Source organism: Carettochelys insculpta, chromosome 1 (genome assembly GCF_033958435.1).
Source record: "Carettochelys insculpta isolate YL-2023 chromosome 1, ASM3395843v1, whole genome shotgun sequence".
In the NCBI taxonomy this organism is placed as follows: domain Eukaryota; kingdom Metazoa; phylum Chordata; order Testudines; family Carettochelyidae; genus Carettochelys; species Carettochelys insculpta.
This window is the reverse complement of record NC_134137.1, coordinates 367346061-367367228: the sequence shown is the minus strand read 5'-3', so window position 1 is coordinate 367367228 and position 21168 is coordinate 367346061. Positions and strand designations below refer to the sequence as shown.

The window sequence follows — 21168 nt, the reverse complement described above, 5'->3', positions numbered from 1 at the left end:
GGCATCACAGAAACTTGGTGGGATAATACTCATCATTGGAATGTTGGTATTGAAGGGTACAGCCTGCTTAGGAAGGACAGACAGGGAAAGAAGGGAGGAGGTGTTGCCTTGTATATTAAAAATGTACACACTTGGACAGAGGTGGAGATGGACGTAGGAGATGGACGGGTTAAGAGTCTCTGGGTTAGACTCAGAGGAGTAAAAAACAAGGATGAGGTCCTACTAGGAGTCTACTACAGGCCCCCTAGCCCAGTGGAAGAGGCTTTATTTAAACAGCTAACAAAATCATCCAGGGCCCAGAATTTGGTGGTGATGGGGGACTTCAACTATCCAGGTATATGTTGGGAAACTCATACAGCAGGGGACAGACCGTCCAATAAATTCTTGGATTGCATTGCAGACAACTTTTTATTCCAAAAGGTTGAAAAAGCTACCGGGGGTAAGCTGTTCTAGATTTAATTTTAACAAATAGGGAGGAAATTATTGAGAATTTGAAAGTGGAAGGATGCTTGGGTGAAAATGATCATGAAATCATAGAGTTCACAATTCTAAGGAAGGGTAGAAGGGAAAACAGTACAATAGAGACAATGGATTTCAGGAAGGCAGATTTTGGTAAACTCAGACAGCTGGTAGGTAAGGTCCCATGGGAAGCTAAACTGAGGGAAAAAATGGCTGAGGAGAGTTGGCAGTTTTTCAAAGGGACATTATTAAGGGCCCAAAAGCAAGCTATCCCGCTGTGTAGGAAAAATAGAAAACATGGCAAAAGACTGGCTTGGCTTAACCAGGAGACCTTGCATGATCTCAAAATAAAAAAGGAATCGTATAAGAAATGGAAACTAGGACAAATTACAAAGGACGAATATAGGCAAACACGAGCATGCAGGAGCAAGATTAGAAAGGCTAAGGCACAAAATGAGCTCAAACTAGCTACAAGCATAATGGGAAACAAGAAGGCTTTTTACAAATACATTGGTAACAAGAGGAAGACCAAGAAGAGGGTAGGGCCGTTGGTCAGTGAGGAGGGAGAAACAGTGACAGGGAATTTGGAAATGGCCGAGATGTTTAATGATTTCTTTGTTTCGGTCTTCACTGAGAAATCTGAAGGAATGCCTGACATAGAGAATGCTAGTGAAAAAGGGGTAGGTTTAGAAGTTGAAATAAGAAAAGAACAAATTAAAATTTACTTAGAAAAATTAGATGTCTGCAAATCACGAGGGCCTGATGAAATGCATCCTAGAATCCTCAAGGAGCTGACAAAGGTATCTGAGCCTTTAGCAATCATTTTTGGAAAACCGTGGGAGATGGGAGAGATTCCAGAAGACTGGAAAAGGGCAAATATAGTACCCATTTATAAAAAGGGGAACAAGACTAACCCGGGAAACTACAGGCCAGTCAGCTTAACTTCTGTGCCAGGAAAGATAATGGAGCAGGTAATTAAAGAAATCATCTGCAAGCATTTGGAAGGTGGTAAGGTGATAGGGAACAGACAGCATGCTTTTGTTAAAAACAGATCATGTCAAACCAATCTAATAGCTTTCTTTGATAGAATAACGAGTCTTGTGGATAAGGGAGAAGCGGTGGATGTGGTATACCTAGACTTCAGTAAAGCATTTGACACGGCCTCATATAATATACTTATCAATAAACTACGCAAATACAACTTAGATGGGGCTACTATAAAGGTGGGTGAACAACTGGCTGGATAACCGTACCCAGAGAGTAGTTATTAATGGTTTTCAATCCTGCTGGAAAAGTATAACTAGTGGGGTTCCGCAGGGGTCTGTTTTAGGACCGGTTCTGTTCAATATCTTCATTGATGATTTAGATATTGGCATAGAAAGTACACTTATTACGTTTGCAGATGATACCAAGCTGGGAGGGGTTGCAACTTCTTTGGAGGATAGGGTCATAATTCAAAAGGAACCAGATAAACTGGAGAAATGGGCTGAGGCAAACAGGATGAAGTTTAATAAGGACAAATGCAAAGTGCTCCACTTAGGAAGGAACAATCAGTGTCACACATACAGAATGGGAAAGGACTGCCTAGGAATGAGTACAGCAGAAAGGGATCTAGGGGTTATAGTGGATCACAAGCTAAATACGAGTCAAAAGTGTGATGCTGTTGCAAAAAAAAGCAAACATGATTCTAGGATGCATTAATAGGTGTGTTGTGAACAAGACACGAGAAGTCATTCTCCCGCTCTACTCTGCGCTGGTTAGGCCTCAGCTGGAGTACTGTGTCCAGTTCTGGGCACCGCAGTTCAGGAAGGATGTGGAGAAATTGGAGAGGGTCCAGAGGAGAGCAACGAGAATGATCAAAGGTCTAGAGAACATGACCTATGAAGAAAGGCTGAAAGAATTGGGCTTATTTAGTTTGAAAAGAGAAGATTGAGGGGGGGCATGATGGCAGTTTTCAGGTATCTAAAAGGGTGTCATAAGGCAGAGGGAGGGAACTTGTTCTTCCTTGCCTCTGAGGACAGAACAAGAGGCAATGGACTTAAATTGCAGCAGGGGAGGTTCAGGTTGGACATTAGGAAAGAGTTCCTAACTGTCAGGGTGATCAAACACTGGAACAAATTGCCAAGAGAAGTGGTAGAATCTCCATCACTGGAGATATTTAAGAAGAGGTTACATAGATGGCTTTCAGGGATGGTCTAGAAAGTGCTTGGTCCTGCCGTGAGGGCAGGGGGCTGGACTCGATGGCCTCTCGAGGTCCCTTCCAGTCCTACTCTTCTATGATTCTATGAGCTACTTTGAGGAAGAATCACTAGGCAAACACATCACAAAACCAATCTAATATCTGAGACACTCTAAACTTCTTGACAGACAATTGAAACGTCCCCAAAGGTTGTGGTCATCACTTCAACAATTAACACCCATCCATCAAACACTCCAACAGTAGCATTAGCTTCCTGGACACCATGATCAGCTTAATCATAAACTCCCTCACAGATCCAGAAACCACCAAAACACACTAAGACATCTGTTATCTACAGGCAGCAATTCAGACACCACAGAACATGCTCTGAGAAGGTGGTCCAGGATACACACCTGTACACACACAAAATCATTTCAAAAACAGTCCACCAGAGGAATCAATTATCTGATGAAATCCAAATACTCAGAGAGGCTGCTTCAATAAAAGCCCCCTGCATCCCCCAAAAAACCCAGAACATCTCTGCTTCTGCACACCTCTAGTTGTCACCTACCACTACATATCAGAACCTATTCAAGATATCTTTAAACAGCTACAACCCACACTTGATGAGGTCCACACCCTAAAATAAATCTTTCAACCCCCTCTCTCCTGGCCTTCAAATAAATCCAAAAGCTTGCCAAGTTCATCATCAAATGCAAGCTCACCACAGATCAGAACACACCAACTCAAAGCAACACCACATCCTGCCATAACAGAGCCAAAACCTGCTGGCATACCTCCACTGCTATGATGATCAACACCCCCAAGACAAAACACACTTTTCTAGATCCATGGATCCTAAGCATGATTATCAAACAACATGAAATATACCTGATCCAGAGCACTAATTTCCCTAATACCAACTATGGAGGTAAAACCAAACAAATCACTAGGTCATTGAAAGAATTCACACATAACACATTAGGAAACATGAACACCACTTCTGAAGAAGCAGCTTAGGAACTTTAATTCATCACTGAGCTAGACATCAAAAATCATGGATTTAATAAAAACTCTGCATTTGTCGCATCTTGTAATCTACTAACTCTCCTTTATCCTATAAATGTAAATATGTTAATTACCCACTTTTCCCTTGAATGATTTTTTGCAAAAACATGTGAACTCCTTACCTGTTCCACTCTGTATTCAGCTGTTACACTGAGTACCTGCCTTTCCCAGACCTGAAGAAAAGCTCTGTATAAGCTCAAAGCTTGTCTTTCACCAAAAGAAGTCGGTTCAATAGAAGACATTACCTCACACATCTCATCTCTTTGAGATGATTACTCTGTATTACGCCTGATTTGAATAATGTCATGCACGATTTACCACTTGCTAAGTCTTGTAATGACAAAGTCAGAATGGCTTAAATGCCAAAACATTCTGTCTACACAAGATAGTGGAGAAACTGTGAATAGCAGATGGAAGAGAAAATCCAATTTGCAGAAACTCATTTCAGTTCAGATATACCACAGATTCTTCAGAATAATTACTTTCAAGTAGTTTGATTCAAACACAGGCCAGACCTATGCTATAAAAAAAAAACAAACACATGACAACGCTATGTTGCTCAGAGATGTTAAGAAACACATCCCTAACTGACATAGTTATAGTGACCTATTCTCCAGTATAGACAGCACCAAGTTGGTAGGAGGGATTCTTCCATCAAAAAAGATGGTTTAAATAAATTGACAAAAGAAACTCTCCTGTCCATCTAGCACTCTCTTCACTGAAGCACTGCAGCTGTGCTGATGCAGTTTTAAGCAGAGACCTACCCATATAATTAATCCCTGTGTTAGTGCCAAGTTTGGTACAAGAAAACAAGGGCCATTTCTGCCACTATTGATCCCAAACTCCAAGGTATAAAATTTGATCTCTGGCACTGGCTAGATCTGCCCTAGCTTGTACACAGCCAGCAAGGCCTCAGTGAGGTTTACAACACCTGGGATGCAGTACTGCCTCAGACATACCACTTCCTGTCTGACATGTCCCCTGCTATGTCAAAGGGTCTCATGTTGATGAAGGTGCAGAATCAGTTCTGCATCAGTGGGGAGCAAAGGGTTGGTCTCCTCTGTCAATCCTCCTTAGGGCCTAGGTAGCTGATTTGGAACCCATTACACGAAAGCATCAGCTCACATGTTGGTCTACACTGGGGCAGCTGCTACAGCACTCCTGGTGAAGACACTCTCTGGAAAGAGCTCTCATCAGCACAATAAATCCACCTCTGCAAGAGGCATTAGCTATGTTGAGAGGAAGATATTCTCCCAGCAACACAGCTCTATTTACATGCTTAGGTTAGTGTAACTTATGGCTCCCAGTGACATGACTTATTTACACCTGAGTGCTGTAGTTATACTGAAGTAAATGGTCATGTAGACTTGGCTTAAGGGTATGTCTACGCTGCAATTTAACACCCCGGAGGGCACCAAGCCAGCTGACATGGGCTCATGGGGCTGAGTAAGGTAGTATTCAATTGTGGTTTAGATCTTTGGGCTCACACTGTAGCCAATGTTCTGGGATGTTCCCAGCTTGCAACATCCCAGAGTATACAATCCCATCCCAGCCTGAACAGCCACATGGCGATTAAACAGCACCTTAGTATGTGCCACAAGAGCCCGAGTAAACTGGCATGGGCCAGCCATGGGTTTTTAAGTGCACTGTACAAATATCCAACAGGCTCCAAGGCTACTGTCACATGGGCCCAATGTGTGCTTTCAAATGAAAAATGACTGTTTTCTTGGTTAGCTGCCCTCTCTGGTTTCAAAGTACAGTATACTCTAGATATAAAGGGCCAATAAAGGGAGAAGGGAGCCCATTAAAACAGAAAGCCTGTTATGTCTGAGGGTTTACAGGGCAGAGCGCGGAGGCTGCTCAGGCTGCCAGCCACTTGTGCTCTGCGCTGAGCGCAGGGGCTCCCCATGGCTGCGGTGGTCTCAACCATGGGGGGCTGGTGCAGTGGGGAGATCCAACAGGGGCAGCAGTTGAAGTAGTCCCAGCCACAGTCAGGGACCCCACAGCTGCAGCAGTCCCAACTACTGGGAGTGGGTGGGGTGGGGGGCCCAGTGGCAGCAACTCTCCCAGCCATGCCAGGGATCCCTTTATAGTACTTCACAGTACTCTGTTTTCTTGGGGGAGGGGGAGGGGGGAAGACAGTGATCCTTTATTACCAACACCCAGTAAAACAGGGTCTGGTATAACACAGTTTTACTGTTGTCTGAAAGTGGTGCTAGTGGCATCTGATTGATCAGCTGTTACTGCTGATCAAAAATTGGCCTGAACCTGAATCCCAGACTCAAAACAGATAAGTTAGTAACTTGGAATATAATGTCAACTCCACCATCCTGGAAACAGGCTACTTTCCAATGCTTATCATTAAATTTTGACTACTGAAGAGGAAAAGAAGAGAGCAGACCACAAAAGCATGGTACTTAAGATCTACTAGTTGCTAAAAATTTCATACAATTCCCAGGCATGCCCAAAGGTCTTCAATGTTCATTATTTCCAACTAATCCCACAGAACAGCCAGACCAGAACAAGTGGAGGAACCTGGCAGATATCAAGCCCTTTATAAAAAGCCATGGATGTCTTCTGTCCCCAGCTATAGGAAGAAATAAATCGTTGCTCACTGCCTGGGCGGGCATGGAAGGATAATAGAGAAATTAGTGTGACCACATAATGAAACATTGATTAATGCATTAAAAGAACACTGCCAATCTACCTTAGGCCTCAAATGTTAGGTTTTGCTAAAGAAAGATTATTCAATACCAATATGAACAAAACTGTTGACATAAAAAGGTGAACAAGACCAGACAGACTCTAGTGGTATCATCTACTCTTAGTTCCATGATAATGCAGGCCACAGGAATTCTCTGAATGTTTGTTTTAAAATTGCTGTAATAAATGTATACATACACTTGCAGTCTTTGAACCTAAACACAGCAGCCCTGTGCCATCAGGAGGATCAGAAAACAATACCGTAAAACCCTGAGATACCCACATTCAACTTGTGTGTATCTTGGGTTACTGCAACTGAGTGGCAGGGAGCTGGCGTTTGTTTCGGGGCTGACAAGGTACCAGCTCCCCACCACTCAGAGGAGCGGGGAAAATGACCAGCTGCTGCACTGGTCAACTTCCCGGCTCCCGTCAGGGGCAGCAGCTGAGAACCTGACTCTAGGCTGCTGCCCCTGGCAGGAATGGCTGCCATCCTTGTCAGGAGCGGGGAAACTGTTCCTGTCGGGGTGGCAGCTTGCCTCTTGCCTCCCATCTGGAGCAGTCTTCCTACTCCTGTCAGGGTGGCTGCCGAGAGCCAGGCTACCGCCCCTGACAGGAGCGGTTTCCGGGAGTGCTAATCAATAGCACTGGTTAGTTTCCCGGCTCTGCAAGCAGACGGGAGCCAGGCTGCCACCTGGTTCCCAGCTCCCCACCACTCACCAAAGCCAGGAAACTAACCAGCGCTGCTGTACTGGTCAGTTTCCCGGCTCCTCCCAACTTGCACAAAACTTGACTTACGCATGGTTGCCCAGGAACGCAACCTACGCATAATTTGGGAATCTACTGTACTGACAAGAAGCAGATTAACAGAAGTCAAATTGAAGTTTGCTTTCTTTAAGATGAACTACAAAAAGTAACAAAAGTAACTAACGGTGGTAAAGGGAATAAATTTTAAAGAAAGTATTTTGTTTAGTATCAGGTGTGTTGTCTATCTCTTGCTATTTTATAGGAAGCCACAAAGCAACACATCTCATGTCACATTATAAACTTGCATGCTTTAATGTCACAGGAGACCATTGTGATCATCTTTCTAGACTGACCTCCTGCACATCACAGGCCACAAAACGTCACACACCTGCACATGTAATATAGCCCTAACCTCTGGCTGAGTTACTGAAGTCTTCAAATCATGGTTTAAAGACTTCAAATTACAGAGAATTCACCATTCACACTAGTTTAAACCTGCAAGTGATCCATGTGCCATGCTGCAAAGGAAGGCAAAAAAAAAAAAAAAAAAAACCCCACAGCCAACCAAAAAAACATGTGGGGGCGGGAACCCCAAGCCAGGCTCTGCACCAATCTAACCTAAGAGAAAAATTCTTCCCACTGCCAAATATGGTGATGAGTTATACCCTGAGCTCATAGGCAAAACTCACCACACAGATACCTGAGAAAGAACTCTGTGCAGTAAACCAGAGCCCACTCCATCCAGCACACCATCTCCAGCCATTAGGGCATTTTTGACACATGTATCTCCTATACACTGCTGTGTACAAGGGCCGTAAATTTTACTGGTTTCTTAGTTCTTCAATTAAAAGTGTTATTACTGCATTTAATAGGTGGTGTTTATATCTCAGCAACAATTAACAGTATTTCCTTTCCAGTAAAGACAGCAGTTTAGGTACAGTTTCCATCTTCTAAAATAAGCATTCTCAAAAGAAAAAATGAATTAGCTGATAAGATTTTAAATGTATTGGCCTAAATGAACTTTGGTCAGAGCTCACTACTAAGCTGTTAATACTATTACTCGCTAGGTTTACAGTTGCAGTAACACTTTGAAACTTAGTAATAATCTGAAGGGTCTAATGATTACATGTAGAGTTTCTTATTTACTGAATCTTAACATGATTAATTTACAAAAAATAAGTTTAGTTCCTCCTTGCCCACCAGTTAGCTTTGAGAACTCAGCCCGACATCTGAGAGCCAGGCATATTTTTCCGTACTAATCCATCACTACCAGTAACAAAGATTCTACAAACTCAGATTATGTGCTTAGTTATATGTTGTCTGCAGGCTTTGCTACCACTAATATTTGTGCTCATTACTACTTTCAGGTGCTGTATACAGTGGCCACTGGCTGAATATAGGGTTTATCTTCACTGATCTATTAACCTGATATTGTAACTCGAGCATTACCACTAACTGGAGTCCTATCCTCACACAAAACTCCTGACTTGAGGGTGGGCAGGCTACAATTCAAGTTAATAAAACTCATCAGCTGCTGACATAACTATCCTATGCACTGGGTAGCTTGAGTGCTATTTTGCAGTATAGCTGATCTCAGTTGAGGAAGGCTAACTCAAATTTAACTGTGCAGTGACTATACAGATTAAGTAAACAGTTCAGTTGATGTATAAAGAGTAACCTGTTCTAGTTCTCCCCCTCTTCATTTTGTTTCTGCTGTACTAGTGTAAATAAAAACAGTAAGCTTATTTTTGTCAGTGAAGTAGAAGTCTTTCAATAGATGTGTTGAATAAGGAAATAGATACCTTTATCGTAATTTTTTATAATAGAGCCACACGCTAAATGAAATTCTGTTAGGTACCCAAACTTCCCATTGGTCTTCAGCCTTATGCATCCATATCTAATGTATGCGTTTATCTGGTATGAATATGGAGAAAGACAAGCATAAGCCACATTAAATTAGGCAGAAAAGGGAATTTTTGAGAAACTGAAAATACTTTCTCATTCTCTAATTGTCATTAAGGTAGAAGACTTAACATGTTAAATCTACATAACCAAGACAACCATCTCCACACAATCCTAAATGATACTCTTTATTACCTATATACCAAAACAAAACACTTTGTACCTTATGTTCTATACTTTTTCTAAAAAAGGCTTCTGAGCTCCAGAATTAAATTTTTGATCCACAGCAACTCAAAAATAGCCATTCACCTGGGTTGTGGGAGCCCCAAGCTAAAGTCCCTGATCTTCCTGGGCCTTCCATATCACAGACAGAGGACGTAAGACTGGGTCTTCCATACCACACCTGAGCCAAGTGTCCTTACCATCAGCTGACTGCTCTAGGACCCGCCTCTCTTTCTTTCTTCCACAGAAAACAAAACCCCCAAACTTCTAAACTCCCAAACTTAGTTTTGTCCCAAAGGATTTCAAAGAAAGGAAAACAGTGTCTGCTCAGTGTTATACTGGTAGCTCTGTAACTGAAACACCTAGCCAGGTAGTTACTGCACTGAAAACAGTTTTTAAACTAATACTCCATGAATTTGTTATGAATTAAAATAACTTTAAAACTGTTTGTAACAACTTGGTAATTAAGATGCACGTCAGTGGACTTAAATGATTAGTAGAATATGTCAGCCATCTCAACAGAGAGCAGCCAAAAACAGGAAGGCTATATTATCAATCAAATGACATCGGTCACCAGAGGAGTAGCATGTTAAAGTTTAACTGGTTACCGCTAACTGGTTCAGGCTGGAGCAGCCTCCCACTTGCCAAGGGCAGGGGGTTGCTTCAGCCCCACAGAGTTGACACAAGTGGGGTTGCTCCAGGCAGGCTGAAATAGCCCCGTTCATGCTGGCCCCAGAGGTGGGGCAAGGGTGTCTGAAGAGGCCCACTTCAGACCAGCCAGGCTGAAGTGGACCGCCGCCTCACCACAGACTGGGACTGCTCCGGCTGCTCTGTGACAAAATACAGTCACACAACTAATAGAGATGGGCCTAGACTACAACATATATTTAAGTTTGCCTCTCACACCCAAATCCTTACAATAGGCCACGTCCAACACCAAAATTGATCACCCCAAACTCTAGGAAAGTTCAAACTGGTGTCTAGTTTCAAACCCCAGTGTTTGACAGTGTTGAGATCAGAAGAATTTTTTTGTACTCAACATTATAGACATATGCAATTTGACCTGGGATAAAGAATTTTGGTTCAGACCCATCAACAATAACCGCAATTCAAATACTTTGCGTATCTGTATTAAAAATATTCAAGGAAAACAAGAATTACCACAGCCTACAAATAAAATCATATGATGACAATGACTGCCATATCAGGAGACAGGACTTGATTACCCAGGACATTCCGTCCAGTTCTGTGTGCTTATCAGACTATTGCTCTTCTTAGGAGAGCATTATGGCTTCAACAATCACCAGTACTGGACACTTCAGAGAAAAGTGGATATTTTATTCAACAACATTCATAGAGTGAAATCTCTTTTCAGTCTAACAGATGGCTAGTTAGCTTAGGTCTGTAGCACTTAATGTTCTGAGTCAAGATTTAACAGGACATGGTTGGTAGTTTAGGCCCACTTTTTGACTTTCTAAATTTCTTGAATATTAAAATCTAAAGCACGCTTCTTTGACAACCTATTTTCTCCCTATACTTAGAACTATGCTAATATCACATACAATATTGGTACACACACAAAAAATAAACACAACAGATCCATGTCAGCATATGGTCCATAACAAATACGTGGGAGGAGAGGGGAAAAAAACCAAACACTTGATGCCAACTGGAAAAGGACAGAACCAGCTGGGAAAGAAATGTTAGTCTCAAGCTGTTAAAGCAGTGTTACAAAACAAGTGGAGGAGTTAAAAAAAAATTAAAGCAAGAGAAACTTATTTAGTCTTCTCAAAAAGTTATTAAAAACAATGACCCACTACATAACAGTCAAGGCTCTATTAAGATTTTCTAAGTGGGAAATCTGTGAGCATGTTATTTCAAAGAACCTTCTGCAAAAGAGCACTTCTTCCCACACAGTTTTGCTGTGGTGGCAACAATAAAACGAAATCTTAAAGCTTCCAATGAGCTGCACTGTTATATCAAGTTATGAAATATAATATTTAAATATCACCTGTTTTGTCTCTCAATATTTTGTAGCTCTCTGTGGTCCCTTTTCAGGTGTTTGGTCAAAGATGTAAAGTATTCCTTCAGCAAATTCTGGAAAGGCTGTTGCTTCTCTGGACTGATTATCTCACTAGGAGGAAAACTCAAGTTAAACTTCTCTGCAGCATTTTTAACCTTCCTTGGTACCAAACCAGCAATATCATCTCCACAGTGCCGGCAAAAGCTTATTACCACAGAAACATGAGCATGGGTCTCTCGGTCAGCATTAATTATGTTTTTTAGCTGTTCATAGATTAAAGACAGGCCTTCTTTATCTGTGAAAATCCCAACTATTGTCAATTCTGCAATAAAACGCAAATCAGTTCTTAGTTTAGTAATGTTGGGCGTTTTCTCCTCTTTCCTGGCTTCAAAATGCTTTTTCCAAACCTGAAGAAGTGATGGAGCAAAATCAGCATAGCGCTGGTGAAACAGAGAACACAAGTGCACAGCACAGTTTACGTCTGATATTTTCAGCTTTGCTTCAACAATAGAAGCTACAGCTTCTGCAATGTACTTGCTTAAATTGAGACTATTAAAATCATGGGACAAGGAGTCCCTCTGTTGTTCTGTGATAGTTTTTAGCTTCTTAACAAAAGCAGTGTTCTTCTTCAGACTTGAGTCCAGTCTGCTAAAGAAATTCTCCTCTGGGCGGTTGTCTGGTGCACTTTGATTTTTGCTGCGGAGTTCCTTTCTTGCTTGATGGCGCTCCCAAGCTTCCTGATGGAGCTGATGTGCCTCCTCTCTTTCTCTAAAGAAAAAAAAAATAATTATGACCTGATAAAACCTCACTAATTTCCATTACAGATGACTGAATTTTGTAAACTTACAAGTAAATCCTTTCAAAACAATTTTTTTCAACTGTAGTGCAGTTTTAATTTTTTCCTGATTCTTCTAATTAATTTTCTGTGGTCGTAGAAATTCTGTAGTAGGAATTGCTAACAACTCCCAAGGCCACACTCAATAGCACTCTTTATTAAATGTTTAAATGCCTTTTATATATTAAAATAAATGTATTATCAAGGGGCTATGCAGCAACTTTTCATCATAAAGTATGAATACTACAATTCTTTCACTCAAGAAAAAATACAATCAACTTTGGGACAGAACACAGCAGCACAACACAAGTGTTCTAGAGAAGAAGAATTCCAAATCTAACTGAAATTGCACAGGCATTTAAGCAGAGAAAATATGTTCACCTACCCTGGTGTTTGACAAAGACAAATACATCAATAATCTTACTCTTTAGGAAAGTATCATGCTACCTTCAATGAACAGAAACAGGTAAAATCTTGGTTTTGTTTCTCTCACTACCATGTCTCTTAACACCATGCTATGGATACTGACGATGTGCATCTTCACTAAAGGGAAGACTGACCCTGACAAGGTTGATTTTCTGGAGTTCAATTTAACTCGCCTAAATTGAACTCATAGGGCACCTCCTTTGACCACTTGCCCCCTTTGTACTCTTGCCCCGCATTAGGAGTAAGGAAAGTCACCAGGAGCACAAGCTCAGTCTACCTCCCTTAGTGGAGACCACACGGAAGCCCAAATTAAGGTACACCAACTCTTGCTACATAATTAACATAGCTGGAATGGCATACCTTAATTCAGCCTTCCCTTGTAGTGTAGACCTGCCCTTGGAGAGAAAACTAAATTAAATACCACTATCTGCTGTATCCTACCCAGATTCTCTTTGTAGGTTTTTCACTGACATACCAATTATCTATGACTACACAGTAAAAGGAACACTGTACAGATCACAGACCATTTCCAGGGCTTAATAGATTATAGCAACTGCTTAAAGTAAGGTAGGTCTTGTGATCAAGGACCATACCAATAATTAAGCTACCTAGCTCCTACTCCTGGATTGATTTCCTTGTTATGAAGGGCAAGTCACTTAGCCTCTGTGCTGCTGTTTCCCCATCTGTAAAATGGGGATAAACACTTCTGAGCCTCAGTGAGAGGGCTGCTTAATTCAAACACATTTATATCTCCAGACAGATATTACTGAAATCCAAACTGATAACAGTTAGTACATACACATGTACAACAACTGCATATTTCTAGTTTCTCACAGATCACGCTTTTTTCTATGTTTACTAAATAATTTATCTACTCTCTTATTGATAAAAGTTAAAAATGTGACCCAAATATTGCAGTCCTCACTGTGGCAAAATTCCCCACTGACTTCACTGGGAATTTTTCCTGAGTAAGGACTATACCATTAGGCACAGTTAAACCTTAAAATATAAATCTTACTTCAGTTGAGCAGCTGCCTCCTCTTGCTGACGTTTTACTTCCTCTTCTTGCTTCTTTTTCTCTTCCTCTTCATATTTCTTTTTTTCTTCATCTTCTTTCCTCTTCTGATCTTCTTCAGCTTTTACCTTATCCTCATCTTTCTTTTTTCGCTCCTTGTCTTCTTTTTTCCGTTTATCCTCCTCCAGTTTCTTCTTTTTATCTTCAGGTGCTTTGAGGGTCTCTCTTTTTAGGCCAGGCTTTACATCCTCCTTTGGTTTCTCTCTGCTGCTCACTGACCGTCTTTCACTGAAGTCTTTTTCTTTGTTATTTAATGAAGATTCTTTTTCTTCCATATTAGCTGTTTTTTTACGCTCAGCTGGCATTATGTTACCCAGGCAAATCTGCAAAAGTACCAGAATATGAGTGTAATTATTGCATTCCCAATATACAAACAAGCTAGTTTTCACAGTAACCTAACATTCACTCGAACAGTTCATGTAAGTCTGAATAAGAATGAAATTCAATTAGGAAATCAGGTGAAACTAAACATGCAGTTTGGAGGATGATATCCAAAATAACTACACTGCCACATTGTTCCCATCTCTCAAAGATCATGATTAAAGAGAAACTATCAGAGAGTACTGCATAAAATCCAAGTGCCTGCAATTCCTTTCAGAATATATTTTGGTATTCACTTCCATGGAGTTGTGTAGTCAGATGACTGTTCAAAGCTACCCCAGGCTGGGGAAAACCTAAATCTGGGCAGCAAAGCTAGCATGCACATTTTTATTTTAAAGTTACTTGATCAGACCAAGTACTGGCAAGCTTAAAAAAATTAGAACAAATAAAAAACCTCAAAGAAAGCCTTTCGTAAAAATCTTTTCTTCCCATATCATGCGTTGCAAAAAAAATTTTTTTTACAGTTTGTGTAGCTTAGCTTGAGGTTGCTAGTGTGCTTAATGCTGCTATACATTTTTAGATCATGAAATATGGAAAGAGTTATTGTGGGATTGTTACAGACTGACAGAACTATAGCCCTGATTCAGCAAATATTTGTGTACACGCTTACCTTAAAATCCAGATTTTACAGGTATTCAGGCGCTGTTGTGCTTAGTGTTCTAATAATATCTGATTTGGAACCTCAAAACTCATTTTCAAAAAGCACTTAGAAGCCTAAATTCTACTAATTGTTAATGGTATTTAGGCTCCTAAGTGCCTAAAACGCTTTTGAAAAAGATTTAGACTTTGTAAAACTGAGTACAGTAATGCCTAAATGCTTTTAAAATTCTGATCTTACGTCCCACTATAGTTATTCACGTGCATAAAATTAAGCACATAAGTAAACATTTGCAGAATCAGGGCACAAGGGAAAGGGTTTTTAAATATGCTCATTTCCAGTAAAAGTTTAACATGCATTCTCTTTTTTTCCCAAAGGAAATTTTAAAAACTTTTGCACTACTGAATTTGGAATCTTCTAGTGGACAGGAGGATAGACATCTCTAACTATGTTACTAATATGTACTGAAATTGTTAGAACTGTGAGTAGTGAAAAGAAAATTTTTTCTGCTATTTCTTTTTATGTATTTTCTACATTTCAGTCACCTTGGACAATGAAAACTGCCTAGTCAGATTAAGTTATGTGTTATTTTCTTAAAATGTTTGGGCAAACAAAAAACAATGGGATATTTGCGCATCAACAGACATGAAATTATAAGGAAAATGCTTCCCAATATTAAAAGGCTTTGTTTTACACACCCACACCCATATTATTGGCCTTTGCTATTGGATGATGTATGCCTCCAATGCAAGAGAAAGAGCCTTCTCAACTCAAAAAGTTAAATAATGTGATTTAAAATAGCAGTGATGAAATACCAAATGGCTTTTAACTCAAGTTAGCACCTTGAGTTCGTTCCCCATTCCGACTTTGGTGCTATCTTGAAGTAAAAGTAGAAGTTGCTACCTCCTCACTGCTAATTTAACCTAAATTAGATAACCCCAGTGAAGACCATACTTTTTGCCTCTTTTTATTTTTTTTCCCACCCACTGAAGACGTATCAATAATGTGAGACACAGGTCAGTTACCATGGATGGTTGATTCAATATTTAGCTTCTCTGTTTCAGAAGTCTGAATGAGGACCAACCGCAAGGGGAGACATCGATTTATATTCACTGGAAACTGGCCAGAGGGCAATTAATTTGACATAAGTAGGGACCTATCCAATTCATGGCCATGAAAATGCATCATGAACCATGAAATCTGGCCTCCTCCTGTAAAATCTGGTCTTTTTGTGCCTTAACCTATACCAGTGTTTCCCAAACTTAAAACATTTGTGTACCCCTTTTGGTACTTTGGCCTTTTCAGCGTACCCCCTCTCCCAGTGCCATCCAAGTGCTTATCTCCTGATTTTTGAATAATTTACTTTCTGCCAGATACCACTTGAAATCCTTTCATGTACCACCAATGGTGCACATACCACACTGTGGAAACACTGCCCTAAAATATACATGGATTTCACAGGGAAGACTAGATTTTTATCAAATGGGGATTCTTAAACAAAAAGAGAGTTTCAGGGGGTTCATAAGATTATTTCAGGGACGATCTTGGTATTGCTGTTCTTCTGCACTGCTGCCTTCAGAGCTGGGTGGCCAGAGAGTGGTGGTTGCTGACTGAGGACCCAGCTCTGCTGGCAGCAGCACAGAAGGTTGGCAATCGAGAACAATGTATTTTGACTTTTTAGTTTACTTAGAATTGACTTAAAATGTGTTTTTGTTAAGTAACTACCCTGTAAAAGGAATGATTCTGCAACTATGTGGATAGGCTATATGTAGGTATTTGGGATCTACACGATTGAATCCAGTTGCAAGATCTCTTCCTCTAAATCACAGGTAGGCAAAATCAGCCCCAGGGCCTGGATCCAGCCCCCAAAGCATTTCTCTCCAGCCCACCCACCTGATTAGCAGCGCTTACAGGAAGCAGCATGTTTTCATCTGCCTCTCCTCCCACCTTGTTTTGTCTGCAGCTGAGCTGCTCCTAGGATTCTCCTTCTAGCTGTGCAGAGGAGTAGGGGATGAAGGGGAGAAGGCAGTGCTGAAGTCAGGGTGTTCCCCTACCCCGTACCCCATTTGTGAAGAACAGGGATCAGGGAAAGGTAGACGCAGTGGAGCTGCTCCAGTCTGAAGCACGGACAGCGCAGAGCAGAGGAAGGGGGAGACAACAGAGCAGGACAGATTTCCCTTAAAGAGACAGAGGGTGACTTTTCTTAAAAACTTACTCAGCAGCAACCAGTATACACTCTGTGTCTGTCCCACATACCCAGTCTGTGCCACAGACACATATTCACTGTTGCATATACACTGTGGCATACAATCTGCATTACAAAGTCTGTCACTCACACCCAAAGTGTGTCTCTCTCACACACTCACCCTCATTTCTCTCTGTATCCCCCAGCCGCAACCATTCTGCCCAAGGCCCTGCCCCTTCCAGAGAGCCCAGAGCCAGCCTATGACCAGTATCAAAATTTGTAGACTGGCCCCTCAAGAGAAAATTATTGCCCACTCCTGCTCTAGATCATATACCCCAAATTCAAAAGTAACATTTAGCAGATCAAACTTACAAATAGCAAGTAATTGAGGCCATAACAATCCAAGCCTACTACTCAAGTGCTTTTGCTTGTTTTGGAAAGGAGAAGTTTAATTTTAAACACTCTCTCATATTAAAGTCAGTTTAACGTCTTCACTGATAAGATTCTGTCTACCTTAATATTCCACTAGATTCTCTTTAACAAGTGCCCTGACATTTGCATGCTTCTTGATGACACCACTAAATAAAGTTCTGCTGAAAAAAGTTAAAGGAATCTAATCAATAAATTTTAAATTAGATGCATTAGAATGCTGTAATTTTGCACAAAAAAAGGATTTCTAAAATTTGGTAAACCTAACGTTAAACATAACCATCTGAAAGATGGAAACTTATAAGTCAGTCAAGTAAAAACCAAAAATGCTGGAAAGCCCCTAAATATCTGTTTATATACTAACAATCTAACTCTTACCTTTGCTCACCCACTAGTTACTGCTTGAAAAAAAAAATTAAACATCCTCTGTTGTACATATGAATTATTTTATCATGATCATTTGCTGAAAAGTTAAATTGCATTGACCCTGCTAGCTTACATCAAAAGCAGGGAGAAATTAACGACTTGTATTTTGCAAAGGAATGTCTCATCAGTGCAGATATGCATTTTGTATATTAAGGCTGATACTGAAAACTTTGATCACTGGGTCTATAGCTGGCCAACACTGAATAAATAAACCATGTAGAGAAATTTATACTGTTCATAAGACAAATAAAGGCAAGATCTAGTATGGATGACAAGGAGGTCTATATGAAAATAATGTGAGGTTTTGACCAGACTATGTAAATGGAAAAGAAATTGACATCCAACAATTCATCTGAATTTGTACTAGGGATACAGGCATTAGCAGTTTACAATCCAGTATGTAGTAGAAACCTGAAGCTCATAACTAAAAGATAAGCATAAAAACATAGGGGTAAATAGGAAATTCAGAGTTAAGGATGGTGTTGGAAATTTCACTGAGCTGCCCTGTAGTGACATTTAAGGGTCTAGAAATGAAAGCCTTTTAGTATTCTCATTTCCCAATGTTTGATTTTGTCCAATATTGCACAAGTTTTTAATGTTCTAATTACATGTGTTTCCATCTTTAACACAATGTTAGGTTTGTTTCGGAACTTTCTTGATTTATTTCTGAATATTTATGATTGATAACAAATCTGATACATGAAAGCTTTATGTAGTTATATTCACACTGGTTCAGAATACAAAGACTGTCAGTTCTAAGATACCTTGGGAGCACAGGAGCCTAGGTCTATTTTCAAAAATAGTATACAAACTATGTTTAGTAGAAAATTATTGTAGTGTTTTTAAGCTTGAGGGAACCAAAACAGTTTATGCAAAATATGTACAGTATATCTAGCATAATTAATGCAGCCACCTTTAAAGGTGGAAGGAGAGAGCCCAGCACCCAGCCCTCTGTTCTTAGTTTTTCTCCACCTACAAAATGGGAATACAATAATATTGATTTTTTGAGTTTTCATTAACTTACATTTGTAATTACTATGGAAGTGCAAAAGACTAGATTTTGTTTGACAAGATTTAATAGAAGGGTTTTTCCACAAAAAAATCTCTGTACTGCTATGAGAAGTTACATCTTGGTCATTTGAAGGTTCCCATTGCAGACGCTTGTCCAGATAGTTTATAAACTGCTGGCTAAACAAATTGAAAAAATATTTATATAAAATGAGACCCGTTTTGATAAGATACTTAGTAATACATACTCCCACAATGTCTGCATAGCTCCTTATGACAAATATTCCATGACAGCTCTACAAACCCTCCGAACTAAACAAGATACATGAATAACCCAACCTTCATCAGTGAAATGCTTCAATCACAGACAGCCCTAAACTCAACCCCATAAAACAAACCAAAAAAAGTAGTGGGGGAAAAGGGAAGAGAAACATTCCTGCTGGTGTTTAATTGGACAAGTAATGGTTTTGATCTAACGTTTGTAACTGAGTTTTACTTTCGCTTCTGCCTGTCTCATTAAAAAAAAAAAAGCTTTTGCAGTCCCAACTTTGCAGACGAGCCTCCTTTGTTGGGGCAAATGGGGAAAACAAAACGTGAAAAAGGGTCACTAAGTGGAAAGAAAAGAAGGTTCCCACACAAAGTAAACAACGTGTCTCCTACTCTGAAAGTCACACACAAACCAATGCCCACCGACCACCCTTCAACATTATACAAATGAGCGACCCCTCCTTTATTCAAGCCTTCAAATACCCAGCCCCTCCCCACCGTCATCTCCGTGCCCCCTCTAGCATCCCATCACTTCTCCCTCCAAGCACAACCAGCCCCGCTTCTCTCCCGGCACCTCCTCACCCCATCCGCCCCCGGCCTCATCTAGTGCCCCACACTCCGCCCACCTGCCTTCCCCCGTCCTCCCTCAGGGAAACCCCGCGGCCCACTTGCCCTGCTGCTCGCGGCCTATCTGTCCGCGACCTTTCCACGCCCACCAGGCCCCTCCCCACGCCGAAATCCTACCTCCTCGCCTCGCCCCGCCCCGCCCCCTAATGACGGAGCCTCTCTACCCCCAGGCCCCGGCCCCCTCCTCAAGTCCCACCCATCTCCTGGCCGCTCTACTCCCGGCAACCCCCTCCCCGCCAGCCCTGCCCCGTCCCGGATGTCCCTGCAGGCCGCACTCTCTCTGTCCCTGCCCTACTCCCAGGAGGCCCCCTGCCCCCAGCCCAGCTCCACCCCGCCGGCTCGCCGCGGTCCCTCTTCTCCGCCCTCAGGCCGGGGTGGGGGAGGAGCAGTTACCTCTACCCGGTGTAAACATCGGCTCGGACTCCTCTAGCCCCTCTTGCACCCGCAGCTCCTGCCCCCTCCAATGGCCCGCACAGGACCCCGGGCTGCCTGGAGCGCCGCCTAACTGAAAACACCTCGCCGGGAAGGGTCGACTCAGCTCTCTCCTGGCTGCAAGGGGAGGAAGCGAGTAGAACTCCGGTCTAGCAGCTCCGCCACGCCCCCACGGGCTTAGTCGGCGAGTAGCTTATACAAGCAGGTACGGAACAGGCACCGCGGTAGGCAGCCCCGGGCTGGGGGTTGGGTCCTTGGCGCAGGCGGCAGGGCGCACAGTGCTGTGGTTATCGGGAGCTGGAGGCGGAAATGGCCCGAGGGGGAAGGTGGGGGTCGGGAGTCGGGTTGGGACGCAGCCTCCAGGCTCTATCCTACCCCTCCGTAGTCCAGGGGCATTAGCCTACTGGTGCCTTTGAGCGGTGATGTCAGCGTGTCGTGACCTGACGCATGGCTTGTGGGATGACATCACATTGCAGACCGTTATGTCGTAGCCATATGGGATGAGGCTTTTGTGATATCCTCTCAGTACGGTCAGGTCCCGCCAAACGCCGTGCACGGCGCAGTGCAATGCAGTTACATGCACGTGAGCATGGCGCGCCTCAAAGTCATCCATGGCACGTGATATGCCCTCACTTCAAATGTATACCTGCGGAGTAGGCAATAACTGGCTAGCTGATGGTATTAGTAAGAGGGCTGTGGGGTTTCTAGCTGAACCGAAGTTGAATATGTCAGCAAGGTGATGCAGTTGCAAAGAAGTTGCTAAAGTTTCTGGGCTGTATTTATAGGAATGTTCTATATAAACCACAGGAAAATGTCAGACCCATGATTATACCTATTGTACAGAACTGAAAGGGACATTGAGAGGTCATCAAGGCCAGTCCACTTCACTTACAGCAGGATCTATCACCATCCCTGACAGATTTCTTTAATTTAGCTGTCTCAGATGCCTAAATGACCCCCCTCAATTAACAACCCTGGATTCAGTAGACCAATGTTCAAACCACTGAGCTATCCCTCCCCAAACTGTGCAGGGGAGGTCCTCATCCTGATGCTGAAACCCTTGACCTTTATCTTTAGATCCCCATCCTGGCATCATACAGTAGTTTTTGTTCTCAAAAAGGAGTCACTGCACTGAACTTAAGAACCCCTGATAGATCACTATCTTGTCTTTTGATGCGG

The 21168-nt window shown here is 41.9% G+C and overlaps 1 protein-coding gene across 4 annotated transcripts in view; it reads right to left on the bottom strand.

The window, feature by feature from the left end:
* UPF2 (UPF2 regulator of nonsense mediated mRNA decay) overlaps window positions 1-20023 on the bottom strand; it is a 141171-nt gene extending 121148 nt beyond the window's left edge. For 2 of the 4 annotated variants that reach the window (XM_075017949.1, XM_075017952.1), the window contains exons 1-3: window positions 19951-20023; window positions 13580-13959; window positions 11289-12068 (exon numbers count right to left, since the gene is read on the bottom strand). In XM_075017949.1, coding sequence (XP_074874050.1) covers window positions 11289-12068; window positions 13580-13941 — 1142 coding nt within the window. In that variant the 5' untranslated portion in view covers window positions 13942-13959; window positions 19951-20023. Of the gene's footprint in view, window positions 1-11288; window positions 12069-13579; window positions 13960-16562; window positions 16793-18679; window positions 19028-19950 lie in introns of those variants that run through there. The other 2 variants (XM_075017951.1, XM_075017950.1) reach the window with 2 other exon arrangements.
* Between the last annotated feature and the right edge of the window lie 1145 nt (window positions 20024-21168).